The sequence below is a fragment of the Wasmannia auropunctata genome, unplaced genomic scaffold (genome assembly GCF_000956235.1).
Source record: "Wasmannia auropunctata unplaced genomic scaffold, wasmannia.A_1.0 LD335030.1, whole genome shotgun sequence".
In the NCBI taxonomy this organism is placed as follows: domain Eukaryota; kingdom Metazoa; phylum Arthropoda; class Insecta; order Hymenoptera; family Formicidae; genus Wasmannia; species Wasmannia auropunctata.
In genome coordinates, this window is record NW_012027860.1 from 9,470 (window position 1) to 21,723 (window position 12,254).

Below are 12,254 nucleotides of genomic sequence, written 5' to 3' on the forward strand. Positions count from 1 at the left end.
AAAAAACATTTATTTGACCGAGTGAACTAGACCGATTGTCGAACTTTACGCGTGGCTAGAATGGCAGTACCAAGTGGAATGATGTGGCTTATGATGGAAGGTTGTAGAGGACACTTGTAAGTTCCCCCTTCCCACATTCACGACCCCACTTCTTCAACCCTGTCGGAATGGCACGCACTTCAAAAATAATCTGGGTAAATTTTACCCATGTGTGGTAGTCTAGGGTTAAGATTTTCAACCTCCCTCCTTCTTTGTCTCCTCCCTGAAGGGTTCAAGTCGGTATTTTAAAGATTCAATAATAGATTTCATAATGCCAATATAACTCTCTTTTAATTTCAATCCAATATCTCGAAACATTCAGAAATTATTCAGGTGGCTTGTTTTAAGTGTCTCACCCTGTATATACAAGATAGCTTCTTAAATGTATATTGTGAGATCCAATAATACTATGTATAAGACTTATTTGTTTACATCAATAGAGAAAATTCCATCCTATTATTTACATCAATAGAGAATATTCATAATTGTAAAAGTAAGATAACGTAAAATTTTTTAATCTTTTAATCGTATGATTTGATAATGATCAATAATTGCGATATGACAAATTTGAAAAACATTTGTAGTGCAATCAAATTAATATGTTGCTTGTTTTAATACATTTTAGAATATTTGAATACAATCGAACCTCAATAACCCGAATTTCAAGGGACCAGAAAAACTGTTTGAGTTATAGAGTTTTGACTTATCGAAATTCGAATAAAAGAGGATTAACATGAAAATTCGACTTAAGGAGACTTTGTACGAGAGTTTATAATTTTCCGATTATAATGGCTTTTAGAGAAAAAAAATCAATATTTAACAGTGAATTATTTATTGCATACATATGATAAATGTAACAATAAAACAAACTATATTATTCACGGTTACATAATTATAACTTCGAATTATGAAGATAGTGACAATGGAAATTCGACTCTGGTCTGACGGAGGTCTGGCTACTTTAAAATTCGAGTTACAGAGGTAAAATACATATCTAAATGCTTGACAAATAATTCGAGTTAAGGTAGATTTTATTCTAATTTAATGGAGGTTTTCCGCAGCAGAACGGAAGGGGAGGAACAAAATTTTCGTTTTATAAAGACTTTCGAGTTGTAGTGGTTCGAGTTAACGAGATTCGACTGTAATGACATTTTGACACTTTTTTAAAGAAACAGTATGTAAATGTCAAAATGGTAAAAATATCTCTTTTTAAAAAGGACATTTGTTCAAAGATACACTACATATTCTTTCCTTATCTCTCCAATGTTTCCACTAACAACTTTCTACTGCTAATAAAGCAGTTTCCATTTTTTGACGTTCTAAGAAACTTTACTTAACAAACAGTTTGTTTAAAAATAATTTACCTTGCAGCCATATCTTTCATCTCGACGGAATCTTTCATTTGTGCTTTGCTCTCCAGATAGTTTGCGAGTTCATCGCCGCACTCTTTTATGAGCGAAAACATCTGCTTTATCTTTGCTGAAGTGAAAGTGGGCGTCATCTTGATGCGCATATTTTTCCATTTTTTTCCAGATATAAAAAACAGATGGTTGGACAAAGGATCAATCTTTTCATTGCAATATACTCCTCGATCATGGAAACTTTCGAATTCCTTTGTAAACACCGTCCGAATAAGATCGGGATCATTGATCAACAAGACTGGTTTATAAAGTGAATACATTCCAATAACACGATGATGCTTGTATTTCATGTAGACATCTTTGAAAAATACACCTGTTGAAAAAGTTTTTGTTTAATTAATTCTGAAATTTCTTATTTTAAGTAGAAACACAATAAGCAACAGTATAAATCGTTAATTTTATAAAAATAGGAATAAACTTATATTATTTAGTTTTAAAAATAAATAATGAATAAATTATAATAATTTTTATTTACAATAATCACAATTTAAAAAAATATGTAAATTAATAAGAATTTCATGAATGTCAATTCTAATTTACCATATTGACCTAATTTATCTAACAAATTTTGTGTTTGTTAATTCATTTTATCAATTATCTCCAAATACTAATTTGAGATTTTCCTTTTTTAATTCTAATTAAATATTTAAATTAATAGAATTTTAAAAGTTACACACATGAAAGTAAGTATATATTTACAAGTGCGTTTTAATATTACTTAAAAAAGTACTTGCCTATTTGTGCTTTTCCAGTTACAAGATCTGTTATATTTCCAGTTGGTACAACGGGTTCGATATAAAAAACACCCCTTTTGCGCCAGAAATTAAATATCACAAATTTAAAATAAATATATACAATGCTTAGGGCAATGATGAAAGCCCCGATTAACTCCACAAGTACCATTGCGAATCTGAAATTGCAATAAATAATCCTCTTTTAAAATTTACTTTAAATAAGATTTTTTAAGAATATTAATTTTTAAAAAATTTCTTCTGTGTTACTAAAGCTAAATTATATGTTAGATTACATGCGCCTCGTAATTTGCAATTTGCTGTTTATATAAAATTTGTAAATATTGTAAAGAGCCAAATTTATTATGTTTATTGCTTATCAATCGATTTGCAAGTGTAATTTTTTTAACAAAATACAAGGGCATAAATTATCATAAATTAATCAATCTTTCTTTTTTAATAGAAAGAATCAGTGTGGATCTTTCTGTTAAGAACACCGGTTGTACGGTGTAGTAATTATGCGCAATGTTCAAATATATGATCGTCGTATTATTGCAACTTAGCAACGAAAATTATTAATTCAATTAAAAGGAGACTCGCGGAAAACAAGACAGAATTTAATCGGACGTTCAACCGGAAAGATCATACGCTCGCTGAATAAAGAGATTACTAATTGATTAACGAGTCCATTTTATTTATGTACTTATTTATTTATGTACTTACGCATCTACGTACTTATGTATTACACTTTGTTGTATATTAATTTGTTTATGACACTGTACTGTGAATTAAGATTCATGGTCATTTCTATATGTATATGTACTAAAATAATGATAATATTAATTATTGTAATAAGTTTTCCATTGTTATAATGGAGTTTATTGCAATAAACAACTTCTACTCAATCTTTCGTGAGAAAATCTTGTGCGTAAGTAATCTATTCTTAGATATGCATAGAATGCCCGTGTAAATATAGATTTTCGATAACAAGAATCTATCTAAATAAAGAAACAAAACTGGAAATATGATGTAATAGAACATCACAACATATCTGCTATTTAAAGATATTGTATATGTTATTACAGACACGTCAAGAAAATTTTCCGCGAATCAAAGTATTATTGTTATATTAATTTATTTTTTATATTATATAATCTATGTATATAATATATGACATGATTAATTGCGAAGCATAATCATTATGACCAAACCACTTGCACATTACAAATATAGAGAAAAAACACAAACTAATCAACGATTTAATTACTTTGATACATCAGCCCACAATCGTGGCACAAAGAGTTGTGCGTTTGCTCTCCGCCATTCTGAGGATCTGGTTCAAAGTTCAAATCCGACCGTATCAATGACAAAACAAAAACATCTAATTTTAGATTGCTGTCACTCGGAAAGATAATGACAAATCACCGAAAGTATCTTGTCCTGTGCATATTACCCAAGCAAAATCAATTGAAAGACAATTGATCCCCTAACCCGCACTGGTAAACGTGAAAAAATGGCTAAAATTCCTTAATCTAGATAGGTTAAGAAAGACTCATGTCCAGCAGTGCACGAAAACGAGCTTAATGATAATAATAATGATCAGCTTACAAAAATTGCAAAAATCAATGTTATGTTCTTGGTCTTCTCACCTTTAATTTGTATTGATCGTAGAAGTAAAAATTACGTTTTATCTCTGCAATAAATATGGACAAGCAGATATAAGTAAAATGTTAGTAGAATGTCGGCAAACTGGGAACACATTTAATCAGAAGATATCAGTAGACTACTGATGACCTTAACTGATCTCGCAATCGGTTTCTCTTTTATCTACCGACTTTGTTAATATTCAATGCCAACTGATAGAACATTATATTAGAAGGAAGGGGAAGCAGGAAAGGAATTATAGGTAGGGAATAGTGAATTGAGAATGGGGAGATACGTATCGAGATACGCGTCTGAATATACATATGATACAATCGTTTTTAATCGTAGTTATGAACCGTAAAAAAATTATCATAAATGAACAATTTATTATGATAATGTTTGAATCGTTTATTTATGATAAATTTTATCAAATCGATGTAAAACAATAAATTATTATTGCTAGAAAAGCTTCTGTCGATATAAACAATAAATTATTATAGCTAAAAAAGCTTCTGTTGATATTTCAACGATTAAAATATATCGTTCCTATTAGCTAAGGATAACAAAATATAAGAAACAATAACATTTCTTTTAGAAAAAGTGGAATAGAAAAAGTTAGATACGATAGAACACGATAAAAGATTTGGCAGATCCTATCGATTCCTATTGTTTTTTATCGATTTTTTTTACAGGGTCGTGTCGCATTGCCTGTTCAAGCTATTTATTTGTTTGATTATACGAATCATCTTCGAAGTTAATCTTTTAATGTACTTTTCATTATCAAAATCAGAATTGTCGCCAAAATTGAAATTATAATTATCATTACAGTGAATAGAAATAACTGCAAGAGAGCCATTTATCTTTTTTATATCAGATAAATGTTCTCGGATTCTTGTTTCTAATTGACACTTAGTTTGACTAACATACGGAGCATCATTGTCATGACAGGAATTTATATAAACTGCATTACTGTGAGCCGTTAAATCTAACGAGTCCTTTCTGATTTTTATGAAATTTTTAAAGCGTTAAATAAAGTAAAAGCAGTCCCAAGTAGCAAGGTGACATTTTAATAATGTCAAAAGACTTTTTAATAACGTCTCTAACGTCAATTAGACGTTATTGAAACGTCATTTGACATTATCTTGCTTGAGATTTTAATAATGCATTCTTAGTGATTGGCAAGAAACTCACGAAGTTGATCTCAATGAATGAGAATATGCAGCGTTTCTCTCGAAATAAATGAATACTTCCAGTAGTATTTAATTAGCTTTCTTTTAAGAAAATAATATTTCAATCTGGAACGGATAGTGGAAAATAATTAAAAGCTAGGTGAATCAAGCCGTTATCAATCAGCACATTAATGATATTATGTGAGATTCTTTTGATAGAAGTAGTATCAGACAATAGAAACTATCGAAAATAAAGTCCAATAAATGAGTAAACAAAGATATAATTATATAAGCAAAGAGAAAGGACAAAACTGAAATTTTGTGAAGATGACGCTGACAACGATAATGATATGGCAAATCAAAGAGACAAGACAAAATTGAAATTTTACAAAAATTTTATGCAGAAAATGACTACGACGAAGATATGGCAATCCAGAGGGACAAGATTAAAATTTTGTGGAGAAGAAGACGACGATGACAATGTATTATATTTGAATGATATAAAATCAGGCAGAAAAATACATGCATTTAAATATTTATATATCAACAAAGGCACTTATGGACATCAGTGTAATTTAAAAAATCTGTATTCTTCCACAAAATAGGCATTTGTCGATAATATTATTATAAAATTATTATAATATTATTAAAAAGAATATATTATTTATTTCTACAAAATTCTTGGTAAAAAATTTTTTATACAAGAACATATAAATATATATAAACATATATAAAAATATATAATTATATGCAAAATATGTCCAAAATATATCCATATGTGTTTCTTTCGTTTGTAAAATTATCCTTTAATACAAAAAAATGATAATAATAAGAAGAAAACATAAAAAATAATTAAAGAATAATTTTTACTTTTTTTTTTTTAACAAAAAATTAAGTTTGAAGAAATAAGAAAAATTGCTCGTGTACAGGGTGTCCCCATATAATTGGCCGCCCTTTTTTATCTTATAAACTAATAGAGATAGACCTAATAAATGTACAATAATATCAAATTAAACGGCTCTGACTAAACTTTATTATAAGCACAGTAATCACTTAAAAATATTATCAATGTTAAAGAGCGAAAAGACATGATTAATTTTTGCATGGTAAAGACAATTTTAATACGATAAAAGTCGTAACGTTCTTTTTAACGAATACAACGATGTACGATGTAACAAAATTATTTTACGAATTATAAGAGTTATTTTGGTTTAAACTGTTTAAAGTTTTGCGGGCGGCTACTATACCTTTTCAGTTTTGGCCCTGTGGTGTGGCCAACTTCCGACTCTCGCACTGACGAAAGTACTATGATCAAATAAAAACATTATACGTCAATTGTCAACGCGAAAGTTGGTTATTCCTGTTTGTCTCAACATTATTGTTACTTCTTATAGAAGTTTATTCACTAATTTCTCCTACGAAAATATCTTTTGCCCATTTTTCAGATTTAAACAATTTTTTCAAATTTTCTGTTACCATTACAGCCTGTTAAAATCTCGACAGTTTAAGATATTTCGGCTTGATTGTGACCAACCAAGGTCAATGCGAGCCAGAAATACGACGACGACTGGCGATGGCCAAATCCATGATGAAGCTGACAAAATCTTATTGATCTAACAAAATCTCCAGAGCTACACAAATTTACAATTAGATCAATTAGTCAATTCAGTAATCTTTCCGATCGCGACGTACGCCACAGAAACGTGAACAATGAAAAACTATCATGTACATTGATTGTAGTAGGAACATTCAAATACGAATAATGTGTGACAATATAAATACCAAGATTTTTAAGATATCACGAGCGTAATTAGAAATTATTAATTGTTCACTGATTAGTAATTAAATAACGCAATCTTACACTAAGATTTAAAAATTTCGGATTTGTAGGTGTAAATTCTGTACAGAGAGTATGATAATTATAAATATGTACTTAAGCTGTATATACGCAATGAAATGTTATCAAAAGAAGTTATTATCTATTATTGCAAATCAATCAAAATTATATTATTGCGGGCCACGTGCTGGACAATGTATGATTTCAAGTAATTTTATGCTTCTGTTTTTACGCTGCAGAAATTAATTTCTTGTGATTATTAAATTAATTAAAATCGTTAAATTAGAAAAATGTGTCAAATCAGTTTACGCAATTTTAATGATTTAATTAATATCGAAAAGATATTGTTCCGGCATACTTTGTGTACAATAATGGATTTAAAAATGAAATATTTATGCACTACTGTGAAAGAAGTGGTTACCTTGAAGTTGCATAAGAAATAATTTTTTTTTTACTTTTTCTGACGTATTTTTTATATCAGCACGATTTGTGAACTTCAAACTTTTTTTTTACTTTTTTTGACGTATTTTTTATATCAGCACGATTTGTGGACTTCAAACTTTATTTATTAGCAATAAAAACATATTATGACAAAAAATTATCTTATTTCTGCTGTTTTATGTTAAATGTTTGTGTGCCTTGATCAAAGCATGTCAAATATACGAGTAATATGCATCCGTCTTCATAGGTATTATTACCATAAACTGAATAATATTAATTTAAATAATTCACAATATATGGTTATATATAATAATACGTTCGATTTTTACATGACACGATTAATTGCGAAACATACTGATTGTGCCAAGTCACTTGTACATTACAAACACAAAGGATAAAACAAAGATACTCGACGATTTTACTTTGATATATCAGTTTACAATCCTTGGATCTACAATGTGCTCTTTGCTTTCTGTTTTTTGTTTTTTATCTCTTGCCTTTTTCTCGCTTTGTGACCGTTTTATCGACAATTGTGTTTCTTGTCGTATGTTTCCTATCTCTTCTTAAGTTTGCCAACATTTCACTCAACTCGGGCGAAAATGAAGGATCAGGATATAAAGAGCCAAAAAGGTAAGGATGGTAAAAAGTGGTAAAAAAACAAGAAACAAAATGCAAAGAACACATTAATAGATCCAGCCGGAGTTGTGCGTTTGCTCTCCATGCTGAGAATCTGGATTCAAATTCGATCGCGTCAATAACAAAACAAAAACATCTGATTTTAATTAAGTATCAGGAAAGACCGTGGAATGTTAACAATTGAGATCTTAAAACGCCAACAATAGTACAAAACGGATCTTGTTGCATAATATTAGTGTGAATCTTACAATTTTCGATTTATATTATTTATAACATCACGTGGCCGCAAATCGCGTGCTTCTCCGCAGCTCCGAAACGAGTAGTCTGTAATATCACGATTAAATTGTCAAAGGCATCCTAATAAATCGATGCTCAAAGCATCTATTTTAAATCCTACTTGATGCTCACTTGCATCTAATAAAACCCTCCTTCCTCGCGACGTCAAAATCTGATTTTATTCGATTGCTATCTCTCGGAAAAGTAATGACAAATCACTGAGAATATCTTAATTGCTTTGTGCATGTCCACGCAAAATTAATTGAAAGACAATTGATATATCCCCCTATCAACCTGCATTGGTCCAGCGTGATAGGGAAAATGATTAAAATTCTCTAACCTAAGTAGGTTAAGAGAGGTTTAGCAGTGAAACGAAAAAAGCTTGATGTTAATGATAATCAGCTTACAAAAATTGCTAAAATTAATGTTATGTTCTTGATCTTCTCACCTTAATTCGTATCAATCGTAGAAGTGTAAAATTTACGTTTAACTACCTCTCTGCAATAAATATATCTTTACGAACAAATAGCAAAATGTTAATAGAATGTCGGCACTCTGATAACGACGTTTAATAAGAAGACGGACTGATTAACTGATTTCGTAATCAGTTTCTCTTCTATCGGCAGACCTTGTTAATTAACATTCTATGCCAACCGTTAGAACATGTTAGAAGGAAGGGGAAGTAGGAAATGGACGGTAAGTAGAGGATTGTGAATTGAGGTTGGAGAGATACGCGTGGAAAAAAACTATTCGTGTTGCTTTGCCTGTTCAAGTTAGTTATTTGTTTGATTATACGAATTATCTCCAAAGTCTTAATCTTTTATTTATTTTTGTACTTCTTTTCATTATCAAAAATCTAAACCGTCGTCCCAATTGAAATTGCGATTTTCATTAATACAGTCAATAGAAATAACAGAAGGCAAACCATTTACCTTTTTTATATTAGACAAATGTTCTTCGGTTCTCGTTTCAAATTGACACTTACAGTGCCAACATACGGAGCATCACAGGAATCATGACATCATGACAGGAATTTTTATAAACTACATCACCGTGAACCATTAAATCTAACGAGTCCTTTCCGAAATTTTATGAAATTTAAGGTACCTTGCACTTCTTATTAGATAAAGTAAAAGCAGTTTTAATATTGCATTTTTAGTGATTGGTGAGAAACTTTCGAAGATGTTCAACTGAACGTAAGAGAACATGAAGCGTTTCTCTCGAAACAAATAATTACTCCCAGTAGTGTTTAATTGGCTTTTTTTTTAGAAAAAAATGATATTTCAATCCGGAACGGATAGTGGCGAAAATAAAGGCTAAGGGATCAAGCAATTATCAGAATCAGTACGTTAATGGTATTATAGTGAGATTATTTTGGTAGAAGTAGTATCAGACAATAGAAACTATCGGAAGTAAATTAAGGCCAATGAACGAGCAAACACAGATATTATAATATAATTATATTAGCGAAAAGACCAAAGGAATAACATTGAAATTTTATGAAAACGACGCTCATGACAACGATAACGATATGGCAGACCAAAGAGACAAGACAAGATTGAAATTTTACGAAAATTTTGCGAAAAAAGACGACAACGACATGCTAGTACAGAGGGACAATTTAAATGGCAATTCGGGTTATTATTCTTTAAATTATTATTATTAGGGATCTCAGAACAGTGCATGGGGGATTTGTAAGAGATTCTGAGATGAGAGATACACTTAATCATTTGGTCCTTACTAAAAAAGGAAAAAAAGAAAAGAAAAGAAATGTAAAAGAAAAATTTAATTGAATGCTCTCAATCATCAAGTAAGATTTAATAGTGTTAATTCGCGATGAACAAATTAATGCATAAGCGCAATATGGTGCAGTACAATATGTAGTGTAGAAAAAAAAGAAAAGGGCAATACACGCATAGGCATCGAACGCGACAATAACATTTTTAATTATTGTATTTATGTGATATCTAATACAATATTCTTATTTCATAAATGGTAATAATATTTAATAACACATAATATATTTAAAATAGATCAAAAGTACTTTTCAAGGCGCAGTTTAAACGACTGAACAATGAATTTAAAAATTCGTACAGAAGTATTTTTATTTCACATAAGAACGTGATTATTTTATCGTGGCTCGATAATCAAGTATATACCGCCTTTCGGTGAAAGAAGAGGATTTCTTTCGTCGAAAGTAATAGGAACTTGAGTCCGGGAATGGAGTTTGAAACGGTATTTCGACAGAAGACTCACGATTCCAACTTTTGTTTGCATGTAGCCAAATCGCATACCTGAAAATTAATAATTTTAATGCGTAATATACATGCAAAATATTTTTATAATAACTTATTATAAGCTTTAAAAGACATTATATAAATACGATTTAAAAATCATTTTTTTTGTAAATAAAAAAAAAACAAAAAGTTAGGCATCTCAAAGTTAACAATTTATTAATTAACTAAACATATAAATAATTTGAACTAGACAGTGTAACACAAATAAATTTGAGAGCACCTTCTATGGTCATGGCTGGTTCTTGATGCCTAATTTTATGAATTAAAAATTGATATGAATGAAAAATTATTTTATGAATTTAAATTCATTATTTAGCCATTTAAACTGCGCACTGAATCAATGCCGGACTTACAATGCAATCATTATAGCTATAACTGGAATAGTGAGATCACAATCGTCAATTCTTAATAATTCGATGCAAATAAACATCTTAAAACACTGGGAAGAACTTCTTACGTAAAACATAATCTCAGCCAGGAGTTGAATCTAGGACTTCTTGACTTTCTAAGGCGGGCGTATTTACCAGTTCGACGAAGGTATGTGATGATATTCATCGCGATAACCGGCATATTGAAATATATACTATAGACACGTATTTAAAACAATAAACATATAAACAATTTGCACTAGATCGCGTAAGTGATTTTCTAAAGTGCTTATTCGCATTGAATTATTAGAAATTGAAGTTCAATTGTGATCTCACTATTTCAGCTTCAGCTGATGATTGTAATAATAATGATCCAACATTGATTCAGGGCGCAGTTTAAATGGCTAAATAATGGATTTAAAAATTCGTATAGAATTATTATTAGCCACCAAGATCTAGCCACGATCGTAGAAGGCGCTTTTAAAATTCGTGATATTTATTTCCGCAGTCTAATTCAAATTAAGGAGGTAGCCTGCAGGTTTAGCATGTTAAAAAATTAGATTTTCGGAATTTTTTTTTCACCTAATTTTTCAGCGTGCTAAACCAGGCTTCTCCCTTAAAATTGTTTGTATAAAATATTTCTTGTCTCAAAAGTTTTCTTAGTTAAAACATTTACACAACTGTTTTAATAATAATAGTAATTAATAAAAACAATTATTATTATAACACTATCAAAGATAGTATATAAAAATATTTTTGCACTCATTTTTATTATTATTATTATTATTATCATAAATATTATTTAATTAATAAATATAATATTTATTGCTATAAACAAAATACATTTTTAAACGTAATTAAGAAAAATATTTAATTTTAATAAAACATCAGTCTTTGTTAATTTAAATGCAATTATTACAAGAAATCGGCAAAAAATGACAAGTAACAATATATAAAAATAATTTATAAATAATAGTTTGGTGAAGGATCTCCAGGATTAAACGGCCAAATTGTGGAAGCATATTCTACAAGTGGAAATCTGAAAAAAATGTTTTATGAAGTTTGGCTACAAATACTTAATAACATTATAAATTAACGTTAAAACGGAATATAAAGGAATCAAGAATAGATTTTTCATTGTCCAAAATACAAAAGTGTACACTTTGTGTACGGAAAAGTAATACGTGTTTATTCCATGTGTATTAATTTTACATTAAATTTCTTATCTTTATACGATTCAGTATCACTTCAAACGTGTATATATAACTTTTAAATAAAATATTTTTATAACCAAACATCATAAAACGTTTTCTTCTTATTTTAACATTTATACACGGAGAGAATTTTTTTTTAAATTTATCCTGCAAATCATGTTAATTGTGGACAATATAGTAT

General features: G+C 29.5%; 2 protein-coding genes across 5 annotated transcripts in view; both read right to left on the bottom strand.

Annotated features, from left to right (window-relative positions):
• Positions 1-8,756, bottom strand: part of LOC105457823 (probable cytochrome P450 6a20) — a 16,485-nt gene extending 7,729 nt beyond the window's left edge. The window contains exons 1-4 of one of the 4 annotated variants that reach the window (XM_011702713.1): positions 3,459-3,603; positions 2,915-2,972; positions 2,195-2,370; positions 1,404-1,773 (exon numbers count right to left, since the gene is read on the bottom strand). In XM_011702713.1, the coding sequence (XP_011701015.1) occupies positions 1,404-1,773; positions 2,195-2,370; positions 2,915-2,972; positions 3,459-3,468 (614 nt within the window). In that variant the 5' untranslated portion in view covers positions 3,469-3,603. Of the gene's footprint in view, positions 1-1,403; positions 1,774-2,194; positions 2,371-2,914; positions 2,973-3,458; positions 3,604-3,840; positions 3,987-8,642 lie in introns of those variants that run through there. The other 3 variants (XM_011702712.1, XM_011702710.1, XM_011702711.1) reach the window with 3 other exon arrangements.
• A 1,568-nt stretch (positions 8,757-10,324) lies between these two features.
• Positions 10,325-12,254, bottom strand: part of LOC105457824 (cytochrome P450 6a9-like) — an 8,774-nt gene continuing 6,844 nt past the window's right edge. The window contains exon 4 of the mRNA XM_011702715.1: positions 10,325-10,488. Coding sequence (XP_011701017.1) covers positions 10,325-10,488 — 164 coding nt within the window. The remainder of the gene's footprint in view (positions 10,489-12,254) is intronic.